Genomic DNA, 24,655 nt, shown 5'->3' with positions numbered 1-24,655 from the left:
TCATCTAGGAGAGCAATAATAATAACACCACCTCCATTTACGTCTTATGTCACACTTCTCATCCGAAGCTCTTAAAGCACTTTGTGCACTAAAAACACCGCCACCATCATTGTGGATGCTTTTCCAAAATCCTGCGGGTCAAACCCGGCCAAACAGGAGCTCTCCCTTCAGCCCCATCCTTCTAAAAGCAAAGCTCTGTGAGCAGACAAAAGGTTTCCTCCCGCGCCTCCCTCCGAGCGCACGGTACCATTGGCACGCCGCTGCCAAGAAAAGCTACGCTGAAAATGACCAAATTAGGCAATTACTTCCACGTATCTTAAACACTCTCTGCTCAAAACTGCTTGGAGATGTGTTTTTATATGCACATGACCTTGCTTTATTTGAGGGAGACAGCGATAAACAAATAACTGCAGTGACTCTTAATTATATTTATATCTCATCTATAAAAATGTCAATTATAACTTCAGAGGTCAACTACGAAACGGAGGTTTTGGCAGTCGGACAACACGAAAGGCTATTTTTCTCCTAAGAAAAGCATCATCCTTCGCTGTGGCACAGACAATATCTCACTAACAACATCACTCCTGTCTCTTCCCATAAACGCAGCGATTATGCCACCCGCTTCCACCTGGACAATTACTTCGAGGCGCTGCGATCCGCCAGATCCGCGCGGCACAAGCACTGGGCACAGCGCTCACCTCTGCCTCGAGAGGAGAACGTGGCGAGGAAGCGGCGGAGCTGTGTGCGTGCCTGGAGGGGCACGGGCAGCCACGCCACACTGGTGAGGCAGGCACGGAGCTTTTGGTTTGAATTCTGCAGTTTTAGATCAATGCCCAGGGCTCTCCTCTCCCGGGCACGCTGCTCTCTGTGCCAAAGGCACCAGGCGCCCGGCGCGGCACCGCCAGCGGGTCTGCGGCAGGGCAAGACATTGGGGGGTCTGCCACGATAAACGCCCGTCTCCTGGAGATGGGTTAAGCCCAAACACGTAGGATATTGTCTGCATCGCACAGACAGCCTGTCTTTCGTTAATTTTGTTTAGTTTTAAAATTAAAGAAGCCCAAATCACATGCTGTCACTTCTCTCCTCTCTCCCCTGCCATTCCTAGCCATGTGAGAGAGTTAATTGATATGAAAATAACTCTGGGGGCTGCATGGCTCGGAAAAACATATAGCATTACATTTAATACCAGCAATTACAACTTGGGGGATTCAATCAGTCACAATCTTTATTTTTCTTCCTGCACTCTCAAGACGCGGGACTGGCGTGGCAGCCGCAGCCGATGGCTTCTGAGGCAGCAGATGGGCAAGGCAAGCACAGCCCAAAGCAGGCACATGCCCGTGGAGAGCATTTAAGGATCAAGAGCATCCCATCACATTAACTAACCGATACATCACCTTCTCTTGACTCTCCTCTACCTACGTGCTCAACAGTCACAGAAAGAAAGGGGAGAAGGGGGAGTTGCCAAGCGAATTTATCAATCAGGAGCCACTCCACCCCGCTGCACTTCCCTTCCTGCTAAATTGGAACAGCCAGGGGAGGGCTGAGCCCGCTCCTGCACCCCTCGGTTCAGGCACCTTTCATCTGACACTTCCTCCCTCCCTCCTCCGAGCAGGCCCGTCGGCTGCAGCATTTCTGCTCAGCTTTGATGGGTACAACAAACGAGGCTCCTGCTGCCGGGAGCTGCGGGTCACCCGGCACGGGGAAAAGCACAAGGGCGAGGAGGGCGGCGCTCCGATCCCGATCCCTCCGCTCCCTGCAGCCCCTCCAGCTCGCAGCAGATCAGTGTGCCTGCTAGAGCTCTGCTACATAATGAAGTTAGAAGGACATCATCATCTTGCAAGGCTCCCTCTAACCCCAAAGATCAATAACTAATGTTGAACTCCAGATTTTATCTGCACTTTGCAAGGGTAACAAAATAACACCACCCTCTTTTTTTTTTTTTTTTTCTCCTTTCCAATTACTAAATCCTTTCAAGATTGACCCAGTAATTTTCAGCTCTATGAAATTTTAGGCAGTGAAGAAAGTGATGAAAGTGATTTTCCAGGGTGTTTACGGAACTTTTGTGTGCTTTTTAATCCCCGCACAGAAATGCACAAGTACAGCACAAGGTGCAGAAATACAAAATTACCCTTTCTAAAAAGAAATGTCACCTTAACAAAGCCGACTCAGAGCCACTAAGTGCTAGTTCTTTGCATCCCTGCTATCAAAATTAAATGACCGAGCTAGGAAGAGAAGCCTTGCAAGATGACACTGTCTCCCAGTAAAGCCTGAGACTGTTTTACTCCAAGAAGTAACCACCTCTCCCATTAAATGTGCACAGAATTTGGAGCCTCCCATTAATGTGGCTAGACAGATGAGCACAAAATGCAGTAACGCTCTTATTTTCTTTAGAGAACTTCCAGGAATGGTTGGACATCGGAAAAGAAAAAGACATCGACAGAAGGAACAAAATGGTTACCTTGATGACATTTAAAATGTTCTCAGAGTTGTGTTCCGCTGGCAAGGCCAACATTTTATTTGGGGTGAGGCTTTCAAGCCTTCCCAAGGCATTAATAAAAGCCTTCAGTGAAGAGCAGTTTGGAAGAGGCTTCTTGCTCTGTCTGGTTAAATCTGCACATTAAATCCAGCGAGTCCTGACGTGGATCCCGTGCCACGCTCACAGACAGGTTACCTGCTCTCAGGGTACACACACGAGCAGCACACACGTGCCAGCAGAACGCCAAACACTCTCAATTTGCTTGCAAGGAAATTTATCTCCCTCCTAGCAGTAGGGAGCGAATTTTAATACTTTTCCTTTCCCTTGCCTACGTTGATTATTCTAGGCATACACTAACTACAGTAAACCACAGCGGATATTTTATCTGCCATTTCTCCTTCCCCTGGCTAATTTGAAGATACAGATTGCAACCCGCAAGTGGTTTTAAGAATTGCCATTAACACCGCTGCTTGCATGCTACTGCATTTTAAACATGTTTTCAACACAATCAGAATGTCACAATTTGTAAAATCTGGGGTGATTTCATAAACGATCGATGCAGCAGAACTCGCTTCATGATGACAGCCTACTAGCCAGTTCATTAGCCTGATTAGTGGCAGCTACCTGCACGGAGAAGGAAAAAACGTCTGAGAAGACTGGCGAAATTCGAACACGAGCATAAAGACAACTCCCTGGCTTAGCTTTCGCTTTGTTACCCTTGCTTCTTCCTTCCACCGCTCACTGGCAGAGCTGAAGACCCAGAGCTCGGTCTCTGGTGCCTGTGGGGAAGCTGCTCCAGCCCCAGCGGTGCCACTCAGCACCACGCCGGGCTTGGTGCTGCCTGGGTCTCCTGATGCTGTTGATGAGATGAAGATGAGGCACGAGGGCAGCACCTGAGAGCTCTGGGCTACTCCCCCCCTGCTCCCCAGGCTCTCAGCACTGCCTCACACCTTTTATCAGGCTCCAGATCCAGTGCGTCCCATTTGGATGCATGTCCCAGAGAGAGTTTTTCCCCTGTTCTAACTCAGGCCCCTTCCCTGCAGCCTCACCGCGGAGCTCCCTGAGCTTTACCATCACCAGAGAGAGACACTGCAGAGCCTGATGATCCTCCCGAACGGAATTCATTAGACTGACCAGAAAGGTCACCTCCAAAAAGAAAACCCACACGAGATTTGGCTTTACATGCCGAGCAACCCCTCCTCTGTACACCTGCAGGACAGAGGGAGCCACCTCGAACACAAAGAGCTCTGCTGATTTAGCACGGCTGAATTTAGCCACATGGGTCATCGTGCTGACACTGAGTTTTGGCTGTGCTCACCATGCAGAAGCTGCCACGAAATGGGACGTCTGAGCTCCCGTTCCCTCTTACCTCTATGCCTGTTGGTCGTCTTGTCAAACATAAGCATGGCGTCCTCTACCTGCAAGACACAAGAGGGGAGAGGCGTGCTTTAAACCCCGGCTGCACAGTTCACAAAGCACAAACACACTGGGAAGGGGGGGCACGGGCAGGAGCAGCCTCAGGTCAGGTAGATATAAGCAATGCATCAGATCTCCCTCCCTGGCTCAGGGTCAGCACTGCCTTTTGGAAATCTGCTGCTTTCAACACGTGCTAGCTGACATTTGATCCTAACGCAGAAAAGTGAATGTTAAAAGTTCTGTTGCCCTGGAAAGCCAAACATCTAAGCAGCTCTTCCACCCCTCATCGGTCCCTAGCCATGCCCCTTCCCAGCCTTTTTCCCTTTTGTAGAGATAAAGAAGGACCAAGAGAGGAATTGAGGATGCAAATCACACCCACGACTTCTCCAAATTAGAGTCACTGTCTTGGCTGAGAATTAGGAGGTTTCAAGGAGCATGAGCAGGGTAAAATCTGGTCAGCCAAAAAAGGTATTCAGAGGTTTTCAAAAGGCCTTTTGAAAAGCTAGAGGAAAGAGGGGAGAGGGAGGAGGGACAAAGTTTAATTCGCATCAGGCTTGGCATTTCCACTTCAGAAGAGAGATGACTGATGAAACGTACTGAAGTGCAACCAAATTGCTTTCAACTTTCATTACTATTTGCATGATTTATTCCACCTCCATTTAATCCGTGCAGCCACACCTAAAATTTTACACTTATTTTAGCAGACTGTTGTGCTGGGATTTATTTTCCAGCACCATCACATTTTAAGCTGTTGCTCTGAGTCTCCAGGGGCTGGTGCAGGTCAGTCCTGCACACCGCAGGAAAGGTCCTGTGCAGCCTTCCTGAAAAAACTTCTGAAAAAACGTACAGCCCTCCTATTCCTCGTTTTAAACCAGGGGTTGACGAGAACCTGCATCACTGCTTAATTGAAGAAAACACTGGGGGAAGGTCATCTTTTTAAGCTTTTTTTTTTTTTCTTTCCCCCTCAGTAACTTCGATGAGATTTTCACGCTTTTATATTCTGGATTTCTATAAATCATTTATCTCAGGAAAAGCAACTTATGATGTAGTTTCACCCTCTCTTCACCTAGTGCAGTGCCACCAAAGGGTCTCCCTTTCACCCCAGCAGCTTGTGCGCATTCGGTGCTGACCTCTTGCTTCCTGCCAACGTGTTCATGAAGCAAATCAGGCCGGGGAGCAGCCCCAGCTATGCGGAGCCGCAGCTTCTCCTCCAGCATAGCTCAAGTCCCATCGGTGTCCCTGCACTGACGGGCTGCTGCGGAGGGCAGAGGAGCAGCACCTCGTGCCAAGGTGGGATCGCTTTGGGTGCCCATGCCAGATTCTGCTGCCTTAACACGGTCTTGGAATTAGAGCAGGATTTGAAAGCTCCCACCTGGTTAAAATTCCCGGCTCGGGGAGTCCGGTTTGCCTGGAGGGTTCCTATGCAGGGGAGCGCGCACTCAGCCTGCTGCTGGGCTAAATTACGGTATCAGCCTTGGCTGAGCAGAGACTGATTTGGGGAAGGTGGTAAAAACACAGCTTGAGCCTCTCTTAACTACTGTACTAAAACACATTCCACGATATAATAAAAAAGCAGTGCCGCAAAACCTTACGGTGTACCTGGAGGTTATTAAAACCTGTCTCTGGTTAACTTGTTCGGAACTTTTCCAGAGCAGTTTGCAGAATGTGATAGCAACACCCTGAGACGGAGAACAGCACGCCTCCTGAACACCCATCGTGAACGAGACCCAGAGATGCTGAGGCACTGAAAACTCCAAACCACACCAAGCACAAAGCCATTTGTCCTGCTGTCTTTCTTCGCTTTGAAGAAGAAAACTCACAAGTCTGAGCACTGTCGGAAGGCAGATAAGGACAGGGCTCCCCTTCACCCTTCCAAAACCACTTATCTCTGCTCTGAGGTTCCGCTGCTGCAGCAATCTTTATCTTTCATTCCCGCAGGTCCTGGCCTCGCTGGGAACCAAAATTATGCCCTGCACCCCGTGCTGCTCCCTGCGGCTCTGTGGCAGCCTCAGGCCAGGCAGGCTGCTGACCACCCTTTACCCAAATGCTCTGTTCCAGGAGCTTTACCAGGCGGCTCGCCCCCACCAAGTCCTTGCTTCGAGTCCCACCTCAGAGCCCCAAGAAACCCCCAAGGTCTTTGGAGGTCCCACTGGCATCTCCCCCTCCAGCAAACAGGGTTTTGTGCCATGCGTACCCAGGCCCCGCTCTGCCAGCATGATGATCTTGGCAGGGATCTTTTTTACGCAAATAAACCCTTATTAGCAGTAACAAGCCAAGGCTGAGGGGCTAAGCCAGGAGATTTCTGTGGGGCCGGCTGGGACCCTGAGGAGCGCGGCTCCCCCTGCACCCACTGCTGGGGCCGGAGCCGGGCACGCAGCTCTGTGGGGAAGGCTCAGACCCAGGGTTCAAACCCAGAGCCTGGCAGGGGGGAGCTGGCTCCCCGCAGCTGAGCTTCAGCTCCGGCCCGAGCACGCCCTTAAGAAAAACTAATCAGGGGGGTGTTCGTCAGGCCAGCTGGTGCCCTTTCAACAATGTCTAATTGGTTATCTTTTCTGTCTCCTAAGGTCAGAACATTTTATCTCCGTCTCTGCCCTTTTTGAGTTTACCCCACCCTGCGTTATTTTTTAGGGCAGCCATTGTACCAGAAGAATAGCCTCTTTCCTCTATAGTCCAATGACACAATGAGACTTCTTGAAACCTCCTGAATAGATAGAGTGCAACGGCAAAAGAAAAATTCTATTAACGCTTTGCAAAATAAAACATCTAAGAGCCGGTTAGACAAGCAGGAGAAGAAAATCAATATGGAGAGGGCAGCGCGCTTAGAAAAACTTTTCACCAGTTGCAAAAAGGTGGTGAGGGTATGGGAGGGAGGGGGAGAAAGAAACTTATTAATGCAGAAAGCCCATCAATGGTATGGAAATCTGGCAGAACAGCAAGAACTGAAACTAGAAGAATTTGAATATACAAAGGGCTGAATAGAATGAGCAAACCACACTGCCTCACACACGCAGCCCGTTTCTCACGGTTCTCCGTGAATCAAACACAAGCGGCTTGTTCAAGTTTTCATCAAGGAGAAAGAAGGGACACAGTCAAGGTAACCGGCAGTAAACCCTGTAGTAAGCAAATTGATCCCTATTTCAAGGGAAGAAAAACAACATAGACGCAACTCAATGAAACTTGAGCAGGCTCAGGAGCTGCGGCTGCCCAGCAGTTAACCCCCTCCTCCACGAGCAGGTCCCTTTGCTTGCCCGGTGTTTTAAAGATGCTCCAACAGCGAGTTTTCCAGACCTCACCTCAAAACATGCAGCTCACGCCTTGCTGACAGAAAAGAAGGAAGTTTTCTGCAGGGGCAGAACCAGGACTCGAGACAATCCCAGCTCCGAGGCTCGGCAGGGATGCGCCCAGGACTATTTGCCTACCGCAGACCCCAAGGGCCAGAGAGGACACAGCCTCCGTACCTCAGGCAGGGGATTCAGAGCAGAGAGCTTCACCCCAAAGCAAGATCAGCCACCTGCAGCAACTGGCAGGGGTTTTACAGGGTCTGGGCAGCATTTCAGACCACCTCTACAGCACCCAGTGCTCCTGGAAGCCGGGGTAACTTCAGCCCCGTGTGCTTGAGCGGCAGCCCTGGCTCCCCACCAGAAGCAGAGGACTGCTGGTGGCAGAGCTGCCCTCCCCATCCCCATCCCCATCCCCATCCCCATCCCCATCTTCAGCCCCGTGGTCTCAGCCCCCAGCCAGCAGCCGGAGCCCCTGAGGGGCTGCCTGTGACAGCAGACCATGAGGATGCCCCGCAGCATGGAGCCAGTGGTCAGGAGCACCGGGCAACCCCGAAACGGGTGCGAATCCTCCAACGCACTCTGGCTCAATGTGGAGGCTGAAAGGAGCTGATTAATCCTAAGTAATAATGAGCATCAAATGGGAGAGTATTATAAAATAAACACAAAGTCTTCACACTTAGGGCAAAGACAAGACAGACGGACCTGCCAGATAATGCCAGGAGCAAACGGACACTTCCTAAGTCTGGAATCCTTCTCCCCTGTCCCTGCATGCCCCACACACATCCAATTTAGACCCAGTTTCTTACATAAAGCCTAAGTAATGGGTTTTAGTTTATTTAACCTTTTTTTTCCAATCCACTTGGGGCTCTAAGAGGAGGAAGGGCTATACCCACTTCTTTAATCACTGCCTGGAAGGAGGAATAGGGAATAAGAGAAGGGAAGAAAAAAAAATTGGAGGAGCCAAAGGCTTTAATAATCCTAACAGTTCCCTGGGTTATTTAAAATATGCCCAACCAGTTCACAAAAGGCTTCACAGAGATAAATGTATTTGATTTTCTTCCACCTTAATGGCGACATATATTTCAAGCAACAAAACCAGGATGACCTAAATAAAATGACTATTAATTGTACTCAGAAAGGTTCTGAATTTAATGCAACTGACCCAGCCAGAACTCGAATGCACAATATTCTCCTTTCATTCCTCCCACTTTCCTCGGAGGGATTTTCAACTCCTCTCGTTTTCTGCAGGGTAGTCCTGAGCGGTCAGAGATGATCAAACCTGGTGGCAGCCCATCAGCGCTCACACCTTAATGAACAGTCTGAATCTTCTACACAGCTAAGAAGCAATTCAGTGCCTCTCCGGAGGACAGGAATTTGAATCAGCCACCACAGCTGCTGCCACCGAAATCAGTGAAAACCTCGCTGGAAAGCTGGAATGACTGCAACTGGACGTTTTCTGGGAAACTTCGTTTCTGGTCTTGTTCTACAACCCAGATTTGTACACTGAGCCAAGGCATTTGAAATCAGACCAAAAATTGTAGCTGGTTCCCCTGGAGCCAGCGAAGACCCCACAGTGCCTCTTCAGTGCAGGACCACCACACAGGGCCACTGGGGAAGCTCTGGGATCAGGAACGGGACCCAGGACCCAGGAAACCCCCCCATAAAGGGAGCAGTTTGGGGGGGAGAGGAAGCACCACCAGTGTGCGCCCCTGCAGAGCCGCCTGCACGGCCGGGCAGGGCACAGCTCCGGGCACTGCCGCTGCTCCGTCTGCAGGGGCAGCTCCTGGAAATGCACCTTATAAAGCTGGCGGTTATTTACAGGGTGATACAGGGGAGGAAGAGCAGCCCCTATTTCATGTTCCAAGTTCTTTTTTTTCCCTTTGAACCAAGTTTGCTCATTCAGTAAAACCTCCATGGGGAAACCACCGACTTTTGCAGTTGTAACTCATGACCACGCAGCAGCCTCTATTCCTCGTCCAGCCCAGCAAACCCTGTCCTGACCCAAAACCCAAGTTCCCGACACATCCAGAGCAGGTGGGGGCCCTCCTGCCTGCCCCCAGGACCCCACGGCAGAGCTGTGAGGGATCTGGCAGGGGCTGCTCACCTCCAGCACTCTCCAGCCACCTTTCCCATCCCTTCAAGGTAAAGCAGAATGAGGCCAGGGAAATGAAATGACCGCAACCGAACGCTGTGGGAACTGAGATGAGGTCCTCGGAGAAAAGGAATTACAAAGGGCTGACATTCAGCTCCGTGTCTGGGCTGTGTTCCTACCCCTCCGCCCCAGGTCTGTAAACCTTACAGGTCTATCACATCTTCTGCTCTTCCAGAGAGGTGTGCTGGATATTCTGGCCTAATTCCTCAAATTATTTATACAAACTGCACAACTCTTACAATATTTTGCTTTCTGAAGCAGAAAAACCTCTTAGCTCCTAGTAAACTGTCAGGTGCTATTATTTTAAATACGCATGTGAAATCTAAGCGCCAGCACTGCGCTTCTGCAGATTTACAACCTCCCCCCACATAAATTAAGACAAATGCATATCGCATGCCAGACAGTTAGAAAAAATTGTTCCTCCACACCAGGCCCCTGGGTTTGATTACAATGGAATTAAACAAAGAAACAAATACTTTAACCTTTTCCTCTCTCTCCATCACCAGCACCCCCCCTCCTCCCAGTGCAGCCCCTGCTCAGGAGCCGCAGCCCAGCGGAGGGGAGGTGACCACCAGGAGGTGGCAGGTCCCCATCCCACCGCACCCGACGGCCACCACCTCCTCGGCTGGGGACCGCCAGGGCCAAAAGCACCAACTGTGACTGCTCTGTGGCCACGGGTGCGTGGCACCAGGCCGGCAACCTCTGCGGATCAGTCACGAGTCGTGCAGGGCTCCCCAGGGGCTGGGGACACACGGTGGGGTCCCTCGCTGGGCGCGTCCCAGCGTTGCACAGTGACAACTTACCAACCAGGGGCCAGCCCATTACGCGCCGCGATAATAATCAATGCCATACTGTGCAAGAACAAATTCCAGTGCTAGCAATCTTTCCCCCCAGCAGTCAAGTCTTTAAAAAGTCTTCTTCAGCAATTATAGCTAATAAAACTACAATTTTATTCAACACACACATATCATTGTAACTAATTTTGCTCCATCGGGGCTGAAATTAAAACAGTCATTCAATCACGTTAATCTCGGGGCTTGCTCACCAGCCGTGACATGGCAAAGAGCATCCCAATTGCTTGCCAAAAATCACAGTGGCTACTCCTGGACTTCAAAACGCTCCCGCGACAAGCCAAGACGTTACTCAACACTTACCCTACCAAGGGCGATGCTGGAGTGACTAATGCTCTCCAGAAGAAAAAAAAAAAGAAAGCTTTCCACAGTAGGACAAATTAAACATGACTCCATGCACAATTTCTCATGAATTCCTTAATGCTAATTCCTTAATAAAATGAAGTATTGATGAAAGCAAGGTAGTTTGTCACTCTCTGACCAGGTTATAAACTCTGTTAGGACTCCTGGGAGTTTCCCTTTGGCCTGCCACACATTACCTAACACCACCGAGTGGGAAGTCAAGGCTCTTGGAAAAAGCACTTGGAAACATCAGGGCAGTTCTCTGGCAACAGGGACTGCTGGGCACTACACCACCAGCTGTGGAGAAGGCAGTGAGAACAGGAAGGAAGACAGCAAACAGGGCCAGCGCCAGTAGGACAGTGCAACGTCAGCTTGAGTTGATGACCCCCTGCATCCAGCAGAACAGAACACACCATGTAAGCTCCTGGGACATTTCTCCAAAGGTACAAAATACCCAGGCTGGGAAGCACCACCAGGGAGGTGCACAGGTCGCTGCAAGAAAGGGGGAGGCAGGACGAGCCTCTCTAGGAGAGGGCTTCACAACTCCTAACGGCATCCATGCACCGGCAGTGCCCGAGGTGGCCCTGGTCTCCAGACGCCTGGGTCTGCTTAGCTTGACAGGGAAATAGGTTCCAGTACTGCCTTTCTGAAACGGAGTAACAGAGGTGGCTGAGCCGGCACAGAGGCCATGGCTCAGGAGGCCATAGGACATCCGGCTGCTCCTGCCCATAGGGCCCTGCTGCAAGACCCCCATGGAGAAGGGTGCTGAGGGTGCAGGCAGCCCCCACAGCAGGCACCGGGGGCTGGACGTGGTCAGTAGGAGCACAAACCCCCAGAGCTAGGGTGAACTAAACAATGAACTAAAAATTTCACCACAAAGAGTGGCGTCTTGTCCTCAGAGTGGTGCCTGAACGCCCGTGGCCTCCATCACCTCAGGGCCTGGAGCGGTGCCACTCGGGGACGATGCACTTGAAACATGTCCGGATGGCAACACAGATGACAAATGCCTTATAAATAAAGCAAAAGCTTCCAGGATGACCCCTTTTTTGTCCACCAGCATAACACAGGCACGGACCTGGCCACAGAAGGCAGCATCTGAGCACCACGGCATCTCTGTGTTAATTACCCTCAGGAGACACCATTACCTCTGCAGCTCGACAGGGAGACAAATACACCGCTGCTGCAGCAGTAAATCACCCACAGCTGGCAGGTCCCGAGGTGGCCAGCACCAGTATGGCCCTGGCTCAACACTGGTACAGGTTGTCACCTGTGCCAGGCCAGGGGGAGCCATCGCCACGCAGTGGCTTCTGCCCACAAGCAGCATTCACGGCAGGGGCAGCCCAAGTGGCAGTCCGAGCCAGCCCCACAGCAAGGGTCAGCCCCACGAGCACTGCCGAACCCCACACCACAGTGGGGCGCAGAGACGCTCACCTCCTCCCTCTCCAGCATTTTGGGCGTCCCCATCACACACAGGGACAAGCATAGCAGCAGGCCTCACCCCCCTTTCTGAAGCTGCTTGCTTTAAAACAGCACAAGCTAATGCAACAGAGGACACAAAGCAGACGTCCGTACCCGTTTCTTGAGGCAGACTGATCCGATGCCACACGATACACATGTTTACATGAAGCTGTAGCACTCGGTTAACAAAACGCACTTGTGAATTAGAGCAGCGACTCCAATCCATATTTCTGTCAGAAATCAGTGCCACAGGAATTTCTTCTGTGATCAAACTTGGTCCATGCTACAGTACGAGACAGGGAGCAACTGATAGCTTTAAAACACACGTCAACAACTAGAAACACTCCCATACGCATTACAACGTAGGACAAGGAGCGTATCCTGACCCCACGGCCTCCCAGGCCTCCCACTGCTGCCCTGCAGAGAGAGGCAGGGACACATCTCGTTCAAAACGTCTGCTGGAGAGCCTCCAAACTGGCTTACAAGCATCCAGCTCACCCTGCCTCAAAACACCCTTGTGTTTTACCTACCTCATAGACGGGGAAGAGGGTGGGACTCAAAGGGAACTCGGGCTACAGCCACTTGAAGTGACCCGTGTGTGGTCCCAGGGCCAACACAACCCTTGAAATCTCGACCTCTATTTCCCTGCCAGAATCAGGAGACCGACTTCTCACATGCACCCTCTTCTATCTATACAAGGCATCCTGCCTCCCCATATGCATACACATGCATACACGTGCATTATGCATTAATTTTCTATAGAGTAGCTTCTCACAAGTGCTTTCCCCATTTTTTTGTGAGTTCTGCTCTGCTCCCAGCCCTCTGCCCTCTCTCCCTGCCTACAGGAGTTATCACCAGACAAAAATATAAGACAAATGCACGCAATACTTTTCAATGTGCACAATAATTTTTAAATATTCTTTCTGTTTCTGGCACTCACACATGAGGGTTTACATTTTTAAGCTTCTCCAGGTGAAACAAAGGCGCACTTTTGCTCTTTAGAAAGTGAATGCGGAGATCTCTGTATCACCGCATCACTCCGAACTGAAGCTTAAATCTATCAAGCAGCACAAGAGCAAAGGCACAGCCACAAGAGCTGACAACACTGAAGTTCATCCCAGCTCCTTTACTCAGACAGGGGCTCTCAGACGGAGTCTCAGCAGCCCCACCAGCGTTCAGGAGTCTCCCCATCCACCCAAACGCCCCAGCAGGAGCCAGGGGCAGGCACGGGCCGACCTCTCCTGCTCACACGGCTCTGCAGCGCTGCGGCCGCGGAGCACCGGGTGGAACATTGCTCCTTCAGCATTTCAGCAAGCCAGGTGCGAGGCAGTTTGTGATTTTACTTTCACGGCACATTAGCTGCCGTCAGCAGAAATAATTCTTCCTCCCTTCACAGTGCTCGTTTGCATATTAGCACTGCAAAGTTGCAATCTGTTTTCTTTTCCAAACAATACTTGAGCCGTGCTGCCTGCCCTGCACAGATCTGGGAAGCTCCAAAGATCCAAATCTGGAAAGATCCAAAACCTCCAGGCCTCGGCTGTTCCTCCAGCGCTGCCACCGGCCTCCCCAGGCTCCAGGCAGGCAGCACAAAGAACAAACGAGGCGCCAGCCTCCCTCGGTGGCGAAGGGAGCTTCAAATATTTGCGGAGCACTTGCAGGTCCTTGGATGAAGTGCGCTACGTACAGCGTGCAGCCTTTTCTTTCCAAACCTAGCATTTTCCCTACTGATGCAACGCTAAAAAGCGAGCAGCTGTTTTGTTTACTACAAACAAACATGCCAAATAACTAGATGCAGAGAGACCATTAAAAGCCACATGCCAGAAAGAGCATCAGAACTCATCTCTCCGAGCACCAGCTGAAGTGGAATACATTGGACCCCGAATCAGGCACTGACTGTTTCGGGAGCAATCCTTAATATGTGAAAACTCCTGTTAAGTGTGGCTCAATTTTAAGCGCACAGTTAGGTCCAATTAAGCACAAGATGTGTTATTTGAACAGAACAATTTTATTTTAACATTTTCCTTCTAAGCACTGTCTGGAATCGAGGGACCAGCACCCCACAACTCTCATGGCAGTACCAGGGCCGCGTCCTGCATCGTTGCGTTACCCTGAGCTCCTCCTCACCTGGCCACAAAACCTGCAGAAGAAATAAAGCAACCACGTGCCCCTCTGCCACATTTGAGAGTATAAACAAAAACCATTAAAGCGCAGGTTTCCTTACCCGCTAAACGAGCAGCAATAAGCTACAGCTTTCGTTCAGTGCCCCTGAGCCACGCAGTAAAGCCTCGCTCAGAGCTTTGCCTGTTACAGAGCACAGAGAGAAAAACCCTGCTCATGGGAAACCAAGGTGTGGGTCTTCAAAGATGCCTTTGGAGCACAGCCCCAGTGTCAGACAGCCCCAGCTAAACAGATCTGATGAAGCAACATCCTGAGCAAAGTAACAGGATAGAGTTTAAAGAGCTTCCTACTGCCCTTCTGTAAATACCTGCTGAATAAGTGCGCAGATAAGACAAGTATTGCGTTACTATGCTTCCTGATGCATGAAGGGCTTTTTTTATTGCCCGGAGTTTAAAAAAAAAAACACAAGTATGAACAATTGCCACAGTCAGCTTCAGAAAAAGGCTCAGCTGCAAAATGAAACAGCGTAGTTTATTAGCAAAGAAAAACTCATCTAAGTTTTCCTTCACTGTAATGAAAAAAAGTTTCATTTTATTTCCTGCTAGATCCTTTTTCCTTTTATTGTTCTTTTCATTTACTGACTTGCATATTAAAGAATACTTTTCCCAGGCTATTTCTTCTAAACAGAGCTCTCTCCTCACTTGTCTCTCAACCCCATATCAAACAGGGCTTTCGTTTAGTGGTTTTTTTTTTTAATCCCTGGAAAACCAGCCCGGAGCCAGGTCCCCGCAGCAGGTGCTGCAGGCTGCGGCACAGGGCCACGTCCTCAACTCCTGCCCTGGCTGCTAACGAGGTGGGAATTCGGAGAACCGTGCTCACACCAAACTCATCTCACTTCTGATTTATGGCTCTTTTTTAGGCTGCTCCTTGGACCAGAGCCCCGCTATCCCCAGCACACGCAGTGAGACGCTGCCTGCTCCAGCAGCTCACGGAACCGACGCACAGGCAGCAGAAGTGATCGTCCTGTTGTCACCAATCAGCAACAAAAACGGGGCAGCCGAAGTTCCTGGATGTGCTTTCACAAGCCTCTTAAAAAGACAAGAGCTCTGCCATGGCCTTTACATGGCAGAGCTGGGAGCAGGAGCTTCCCCGGAGCTGCAGCAGCGTTCCACCCTCAGCACAGGGAGAGGTGCTACCAGTGAAGCACTAGCCCGATTCCTGTTGTTTGGGGGCTCAGACTTGTCCTTTGGCTCTTTTAAAAATATGCCAGAAGTCTTGATTAGCAGACGGAAGGTAAAGGTTTGTGGGAATGCATCTCTGAAATGTGTTTGCCACAGAAAACCATCATCACCAGCAACCTCTGGTGGCAATCACCAGCACCCATCACCCATCAGTCCCGGCACTCCCCGCCTGCCTCCTGCCCTCAGGTTTTACAGGACGAGGAGCACTGGGCTGGAAATGCCATTCTGATCACTCCAGCGCTTGGGACGCTTGCTGCAGCCTGACCCCGCTTAATTTGAGCTCAATCACAGAGCTCAGCCTGGAATGCTAGTTGGGGCTGCCGGGATGGATTTGTAAAGCACCACCTTGATTTCAGCCCTCCTGCTCCAGCCCTTCCCACTCTGCCCGGGCTCCTTGGTAATGGCAGTGCTGGGAAAGGCAATCTGCCGGGGAGCAGGCTGTTAAGGCTGAATACAATATTAAAAAGCAAGCAATTAGCAGCCCTGGCTGAGGCACGGCACAGATCCTCTCACACCTAAACCTAACTGCGTGCCCCTCGGAGCTCCTCTAATGCCATCGCATCCTGCTGTGCCCGAGTGTCACGTTGTTGGGAGAGATTTAATGCCCACGAACTACGGCTAGTGGTGGGTAAATTGAGTTTCACACGTGTCAGCACGGCAAGCGCTCATCGCTTTGACAGAGCCTTACCCAGCCACCTGAAACCAAGGTCCAGCTGTATTTTTTAATTACCCCTGGACAGCACGGGAATTACAGGCATCGCCGTGATTCCTGGGTTTCTGAAACCGCGTTACTACTCTTTCAGACCTTACTGCAAAAAATAAAAACCAAAAATTCTCTTGCGAGATTTTTTTTTGTTTAAAGCCACGCTGAAGCCATTCAACCTCCTGCAGCTACTTAAATCATCAAAACAATGTGTGTGAAAAACGAAATCATTTTCTTCAGATTACAAATGAAAATTAAAGGAAAGGATGCTCCTCCTCCACCCTCATTACCCACATAACGGGGATTTGAGGCACGGGCAGGGGGCTCGCTCGCAGCACCGACGTGGCTGAGCAGCCAGTGGGGCAGCCAACGGGGCAGGAGGCCGGGCACCACGGGGCAGGGGAGCCCGCTTGTCTGGGAAAGAACATTGCAGCCTTTAAAACACAAAACAGCATCTGGCTACGGATGCCGTCCTCTCTGGTCAAAAGCTGATGTAATTGTTATAATAAGGTGCGCTTCCTGGGCGTGTTTTCCCAGGGGACGCCGAGGTGCTCTGCAGGGGACCGATCCCATCAGCCCAGCACACCGACCCTAAACGCAGCAAAACAACCCAGCCCCTTGCCAAACCCCTTATTCTACCCGCAATTCAGGGCATCCTGCTCCCTGAGACAGTATTACACATGGACTGAATGTGAACTTAAGGAATTCCTCATGTTTCACCTTTTTTTTTTTTTAAAGGATGTCTTATTTGTACTGCTGACCAAAACAACGCACATTTGCAGGGATTTCCAAAGCTGCCGTTTCCATCTGCCCCATACCTGTGTGTGGGTCCCTGCAGAGGGGCACACACCCAGGTACACTCGCCGTGCTCCCCTCGCTCCTGCTGAGCACCCCGTGTCCCGGGGACTGACACGTGGCAGGAGCGAAGCACAGCCCCTCCGCTGAGCCAGGCAGCTCACCGCTCAGGCTGTATCAACTCCCCGGCTCGGCAAAACAATTAAACCATTTAAGAGGTTAAAAGCATAGACGTGAAATAAAATCCGTACGGTAATGAGATAACGCTGGCACCGGCTGCTTCGACTCAGCTGCCCGCGGCCGGAGGCGATTCCCCCCAGCGCAGTGAGCAGCTCTCGAGGGGCAGCTCCCACCTTTCCGGCCCTTTTTCTCCTGGAAGCCCTGCGGAACAACAAAGCCCTCCCCTTTCTTCCTCTGCAGGGCTCAACAGCTGCCTGTTAAAATTTTGTCGTAGACCCCTGGGCTTCAAACACTTCTCATTTCTTGCCCAGAAGCTATTTGAATGGATTATGGCCCGGTGATGAATCTCTCCTAGAACTGCTACAAGAGACTCTTGAATCACAGCAAACAGGCTCTGTAAATCAAGCAAAGCGAAAAAATGGGCAAAGAGAGGATTTGGGTGTGAAGAATAAAGGTGACAGGTCCATGCATCAATCCTGGTGACGGACAAGGTGTCCTTCCGAGAGGCGTATATATATTTTCAAACTTTGCTTCACTGGCTACACTTTATTATGCTGAAATAAGACAAGATACAATAACTAAGCTCCCATCTCAGTGGATCGTTCACAATGATAATTCCACCTTTGTAATTCAGCTTCAAATAAACCCCCTTTGTTCTGTCTTATTACACAGATTCTGGTATCATTCAAGTATATTAACTGTAGCCTATTACTGTCACACAAAAATGCTCCCTGAGCCATAGCAAAAGGCTCCCCAGACAAAACTTTATGTCATGTTAATCCAAGCTTTAATAACTATGAGGATATATAACTGTATTCTAATTGTGCTTTGTGTTTCTGCATACAAAAAACAGAAGATATCAAAAGTGACAGAGGCAGCCTCCTTCAAACAAAGCACCAACTCCTCAGCCTGCCTGGCTGCTTCCCTTCAGAGCGCGGGGCTAAAACAAGGGCGAGGCGCAACTCAGGACAAGTCGTGGCTCCCACCAAAAGCGAGTCTCAGGCACAGAGGGAAAGCTGGTGGTGCTAATGCTGCGGCTGCTGCTGCAACAGAAATTAATGCCCTCTAAAATAGCACTTAAACAGGGATAATCAGTATTATGGAAATTGTACATATTTAATTCTTGAGTGTCTGCTGAAAACATTACATGATAAAGGACGGCAGTAAGCAAAGCATTCATTTCGAAACCAATGCTTAAAACAAGCAAGGGAAAAAAAGAGAAAAAGTACAAAAGAAAGAAAGAAAAATAATGTGGAAACAAACAATGAAAAGGTTCACAAATTTATTAATAGTGTGTTTTCAAATGCCAGCTGCACGCTGGAAAACTTCTTAGGAAGAAGCGAAAGGATCTGTCCCCACCTCCAAGAGGCTGAGGCAAGAGAGCTCTCTGCTGTGCTGTGCTTCCCCTAACCCAGATGTAAGTGCCTTGAGCACTGAGATTTACACCCCTCCCGTAAGTACGGCCGCAGGGCTGATCTCACCACTAAATCCACAGTGGGCCACAGGTAGGCAGATTTAACCTTGCTGCCCCAGCTGTAGGACGCAGGCCCTTTTAACTCTTCCTTATCTCTCAGTTTTCTATTTCAATCTTCCACGTCTTATTCTTTCAAAATTGTATTTCGACACCGTAAATTCGCGCCCGCTTGCTTCGCCTGTGCCTGGTGGACATAGCCAGCTGCTTCCTTACTCCCTTCCTCAGTGGGTTTTTTAAGAGCCCAGGAAGCCTCTTCGGAGGAGCTGTGTAATGACCAGCCAAAATACTACCAAAATTCAAAGAATCCGGATGGTTTTCCTTCACATACACTTGCTGTGGCCCAAAGGCTTTGCCAGCACTTCCGTGCCAAGAGAATGTCACTAATGCAAACGAGCATTTTACATTATTTACTTGTTGCTGACTTCTAACACCTAGCTACCATAAAGTATCATTGTGCAATATCATAAAAATAGACCCGTACCTTGCTGCCAGCAGCCTGGGCGAGACCGTACGCCTCTCCACACGCGGCGCTGTGCATGGCCCTGCAAAAAGCTGCATGGGGGTAACCGGAGCTGCTGTCTATCAGGATGCAGCCCTTCCACCTCCCCCACCAAAACCTGTGGCATTATCTTCTGGGTTACTCTGGATTGACTTGTCCTGCAGCTAATTAATGCACCAAAGCTGTTTCCCGGGGCCCCGTTAAGGAGGGCTGACTTCCAGCCCCGAAGCAGCTGGGTGCGCACGCTGGGGGCTGTCCGTGCCCGCTAACGCCTGGTCCCAGAGCCAGCACCGTGCTGCAGCTGAAGCACGTCCCATCACTGTGAAGGTTGAAGCAACCTGGGGAGGGCAGAGCTGAGAATTACAGACAGCTGTGGCCTCATCCTGGGGCAGCTGGCTCGCCGAGACCTTTCCTCAACAAGAGGAAAGAGAAGGAAGCTCTCCTGGCTGCCACCAACCTCCTCCTGTTTGGTACAGGAGGTGCAGGCTTTCCAGATCTGCTTGTTGGCCCCCCGGGAGACCACAAAGATCAAACCCGCATCTGTCTCCAGTGTCAGAAACTCAAAATGAGCTCCTTAAACTCCCCAGACTCTAATTAGGTGGCACCTTCCAAACGTTTCCTGGAGTAAGCCCAAAAGGTACGAAGTGCTGTACATCTCCGTGGCAGGTTTTGTTTATCGGTGTGAACTAACCTTAGACAAACTTGGAAAACTTTGCTGGATGTGTGAAAAACAGAGATGAGCTCAGGTTACATGAAAGGCAACCGTGAGAAAACACCGGGTTTCCTCCGGAGGACACCTGCTTGCCCGCCACCGCCGCTTCCCCTTCCTGCCTCGCACCAGCTCTGAGGCTCCCCGAGTCCGGAGACGCGCATCAAACACCACGAGACGTGAAATATAACGCAGCCGAGTGTTTTCCTAGCTCACTGACACTCGAGCCTCTTGGTTCCATATTTTGAGGCTTTTTTTTTCTACAACATGTTATAAAGATGAAAATGAACAGTCTTGTGTAAATCACAAGACTCCAGAAACTGGAGTATTCAGAAGAAAAAAATATCACTGAACAGCCTGAAACTCTTGATAAATTGTGAAATTTGGCAGCACCCATCTGACAATGTTTATTTTTTCCCCCAAAAAGTTGTACTATGCAGAACATTAGATCAAAACAGTTTTCTTTGGCAGACACAGGTTCTGCTCTGCATTCCCCTTCTCCCTGACACACCATATGGACCTTTCTTAATGAAATATATTTAGAGAGGGATATTAAGCTAGCTCAACACTGGTGTAAACACTGCTTCTCTGGAAGTCAGACCGAAAAACATCGTGTGTTTTTGAACTTAAAAATCACTCTTGACTTTAAAAGTGCCGTCAGTTAGCTTTGATTAAAACACCAAATAAAGGTTTAGTAATATAAGACATATATATATATATATATAAAATTCATATATATTATTAAAATCACTGCTATTCTTCAAAAAAGCCTTTATTTAAGTACCATATGATAAAAAGAGCCAAGGGAAATCAGGGAAGCCAGCCTGGGCAGCTTCAATACAAAAGAAGGACCCAGAGAAGTAGAAATTTATTAAAAAGTGAGGGGCTTTTTTTCTGCAGTAAGGACAAGAAGGGTATTTCCAAGGTTTCCAATATGCTCAGAGTATCAGGAACACTGCAGAGCACGCCGGGTTTGAAGGACAGCTGTGCAGCCGCAGACAGCTCCCCAGAAGCTGGCTGCTGGAGCATTTACCCGTGGCACCGCAGCAACCCGCAGGAGCCAGAGATGCCCGGGACCCTCACACGTGGTGACGGCAGGAACGCACACGGGGCTCGCAGGGCTTTGGAAGGATGGGGGAGAGCACCGTGCCATGGCTCTGTGCTTCTACAGCTGGAGAGTCTTTACTTAGAAGGGCCAAACTACCCGCCCACAAGCCCAGCAACTCCCTCGGGATTTCCATCGACTTAAAGGAAATCTGCCACTAATCCAATCGGATCAGATCTTCCCAAGAGCAGGCAGCTTTTATTTGGGGGAAAAGCCCCGTGTAAAGTTGCTTCAGTTGAGTTTAGTTTTGCATTTCCCCTCTCCCTCTTGTTTCCTGCTCCTGGAGCTAGAGGCAGGATGGACAGGCATCGCCTAAAAAAAATCTTGCAGCGTAATGTCAAGATCGATATGTTGACCTAACAAGTAATGCCAGCTTTAGTAGTGTCTTAATGATGTGATCATTATCTTCTTACCTGAAGTACGGCAGCAGCTAGCACGTGGTCCAGCAGGAAAACTTATTCAGTGCAAAACACCACAAACACTTCCCCATATGCACCAAGATATTCTCTGTATTTGGTGTCTCAGGGAAAAAAACAGGTACACGTGCTCCCGAACACTCACAGTGGGCTCAATTAACCAAGCACAGCAGCAGTGCCGCTGCTGTGGAGCAGCAGTTACCTCCCTCTGGGTACCGCAGCTCCACGGGCTTCTGGCCATGTGTCCTGAGCCTCCCCCGTTTCTTTGCAGCGCTCGGAGGTGGCTGGGAACTGGTGCAGGGCGCAGAGGCAGCAGGGAAGGAGGAGATGCTGCTCTGAGTCCCCTCTCTCTGAGGGAACGTGACTGCATTTTATGGCACTGGAGGATTCTGTGTCCTACATCCCATTTATCCCATTTATCTAGCAAACGCTCAGCAGTTTGGGTAAGGCACAGCTGCGCTACCAAACCCATTCTGCCTGGCTGCTGTATCTCAGATAAGTTAAAGACTCACATTTCCACCAACAGCATCCCTGCAACAAAACTGTCTCCATCCCGTTTTGAAACACCTTGCTTTGCCCTCACACACCCCGCAGACGGCTTTGTCCCTGCCCTGTCCCCATCGGGAACAGCACCTGCAAGCACCCCAGGGCCCAGCCTGGGAGGGTCCAGCTGGGATCGCTGGCACAGGACCCCTGCAGCCCCACAGAAAGCAAGGAGACCTAAGAGCCCAGCCAACATCTGTTAGGGAAAACACCGACCAGTCACCATCCCCTGGCCACGGAGCATCTTCCTGGGGCAAATGCCTTCATTGCTCAAGCAGCAGCCGTTAAAAAACAAGGCAACAGATACAATCAGCGTTAGTGGAGATCCCTTCCCATTGCCACCCTACAAAACCACACCGGCCCTGCTTTGCCTGCAAGTTTCAGGTGGTTGGAAGCCTGACATTTGTGCCTGGCACTTCGGCCCCTGTTCTGCCCTTGGAACGAGAGCCACGGGCAGCAGCACCGCAGGGCACGGGGAGCGTGGTACAACACCTGCAAACGGCAAGAACACCGGAGTTTTTCTGTCAAGTGTTAAGTCACAGCAAAATACCCCTGAACCAACAGTAAAGAACGTCCCCTTCTTCACAACAGCACTTAGAGGAAAGTTCAAGTCCCCAGGCAGCTCTTTGCTGGCCACCAGGACGAGCAGTGAGCAGTAACACGCGCGTTGCCGCGGCCCCGAAAGTTGGCTTCCAGACTGCTGTGATTTGTCTATCTCCAGAGACAGACCGCGAGGAGATGCCACTAAGACAATGCATACTTAAACAGATCTCAAGACTGAAATGTGCGATTTTTGGTCTAATTCCAAAAAACGTTAGCTAGTGTGAAACATCTCTTTCAGTTGTCTGCCTCGGATCTCCCAGGACAACGCCAGATAAAGAGGCAATTTATCATCGGGCTGAAGGCGGTGTGTAACGCCTTATCTGCCTTCCACAAAGCCCTGCGTGGTCTGGGCGAGCCCCGCGTTGTGCAGCCTGACCTCCCTCCTCCATTTTGAGGCACCATAGCAACACAAAATTAGCACGCACGGAACTGTTAAATGAATAATTTACTGATTTCATAAGAACCTGCCTCGCAATTTATAGTTCTATTATCTGTTATACCCGCGCCTTAACTCCTTTTGTAAGGAGGCTGCAATCAAGCTCAATAACATCTGAAAACCCAACAAGCACGCGCAGGCCGTGCTGGCTGGGGCACCCCACACCGGCTGGGTCACGGCAGGCCAGACCCCCCCGGTGTCCCCACCACGGCCACGGGAGGTGGCCCCGACGAGCCTTGTCCCCCCCCTACCCCCACGTTTCTCTCCCCAGCCATCCAGGCCCAATCAAGGAGGAAGCGAGCGGCGTTCAGAGGCATCTCCATCTGCAATCTACCGCTTGTCATTTTAAAATCTGCGGCAAGCGGAGGGGAATGCAGGCGGCCAAGATGAGTACACCTGCGATGACAATTGGGGTATAAAATATATTTGAAAAGGCTCCTCCAACACTGTCAGAGATGATCTTCTGGTGACTCAACCGCGTCTTGTCACTCAGACTCAATTTAAAAGATATTTATAAAGACAATACAATGAGAGATTTATTTTCAGACTTATTTATTTGGGTGGAATAGGTTAGATTGTTTTTGTTATACGCTCTTCAGCAGAATGGATATCTCCATTCGCTATACATCACGAGCCACAGATGAGTTCGAGGGATGCTGCAGGCTGCAACTTTCCAGCCTCTCACACCGAGGACAGCCGACAGCTCAAAGCGCTCGATTTGTGCCCCCTGAGATGCCGCTACCCAAAGGTGCCCGGAGCGGAGGACAGCCTGCCTCTGCTTTGTTTTGCAGATGCTATTCCTGCCGGAGAGCCACTCTCGGGGCTTAAAAATTAGGAACAGAGCAGCTACTCAAAGCAATGCTTCTGAAGTAGGTGGAGACCCTCACCAGGGCCAGGGGGGACACAGCTGGGTGCCTGCTGAGCCCCGCGCCGAGCAGCCCCACAACCGCATCTCCCACCAGCCCACGGCTCACCAAAAGGCAAAGTGCTTGGAGGTTAAAAAAAAAAAAAAGAAAAAGGACAGGGTAGCATGATGTTACTCGCTGCTTATTTATCATCTGAAACAAAAACAAAGATAAAATTTCCTTTTATGGCACACGAGCCCTGGGTGGCTTTTTCACCAGGGATGGAACAAACAGGGCACGAGCCGGCCACTGCCACCCCGAGCCTTCCTTGGGGTGCCTCTCACCTGAGGGTGATCACAGGCACTCGGTGAAACTACGGCTTACATGGGGAGGGGAAAGTGGGAAGCTTGACCTCAGAGTGACAACACGCAGAAGGCTCGTCCAGCGCCCCCAGCTCCTTCGTTCTCTGCTCAACAGCACCACGCCGCACTGCTGCTGGCACGGGGCTGAGCAGAGACTCAGGAAGCAGCCCACAAAAACATGAAAAACCAACTGATAAAAACTAGGGTAAAAAAAAAAAAGTCAAAATGCTGACCTGAGACAGTGAAGTTTTCCTCAGACATCCTTACAAATCACACTGAACCACCCATATGCAAACCTTTCCCACCGGGGTCACAGCTTGAACTAGTGGGAGCAGAAAGAAGCGAAGGCTTTGGCATGTGCTGCATGACTCTGAGATAAGATTTTCAAAGAAACCTCTGACAGGAAGGTGCCCGGCTTCCCACAGAGCTGCAAGCAAACAAAGTGGCAATAAAACAGCCACGAATAAATCCAGGCGAGAAGTTCGGTGAGCTTCTAGCCACCACGGCACAGAGGCGTCAAAACGGGCTCTCTGCAGTGGTGGAGAAGGCAAGAAAAACTTCTGAGCCTTCAGGGCAGTGCTCCCAAAGGGCTGCCTGAGGAGGGCGAGGGTCCTGGCACAGGATCCCCAGCACAGGATCCCCGTGCAGCC

At 50.4% G+C, this 24,655-nt stretch overlaps 1 protein-coding gene across 25 annotated transcripts in view; it reads right to left on the bottom strand.

The window, feature by feature from the left end:
* MSI2 (musashi RNA binding protein 2) overlaps nucleotides 1-24,655 on the bottom strand; it is a 227,496-nt gene that overhangs the window by 88,866 nt on the left and 113,975 nt on the right. For all 25 annotated transcript variants that reach the window (XR_011804315.1, XR_005260303.2, XM_072026219.1 and 22 more), the window contains one exon: nucleotides 3,846-3,894. Coding sequence is in view for 23 of the 25 variants with exons in the window: in XM_072026219.1 (XP_071882320.1) it covers nucleotides 3,846-3,894 (49 nt within the window). In the remaining 2 variants the exon portion in view is untranslated. The remainder of the gene's footprint in view (nucleotides 1-3,845; nucleotides 3,895-24,655) is intronic.

Source organism: Anas platyrhynchos, chromosome 20, assembly GCF_047663525.1.
Source record: "Anas platyrhynchos isolate ZD024472 breed Pekin duck chromosome 20, IASCAAS_PekinDuck_T2T, whole genome shotgun sequence".
NCBI classification, from domain to species: Eukaryota; Metazoa; Chordata; class Aves; order Anseriformes; family Anatidae; genus Anas; species Anas platyrhynchos.
This window is presented reverse-complemented; position numbering and strand designations above follow the sequence as displayed.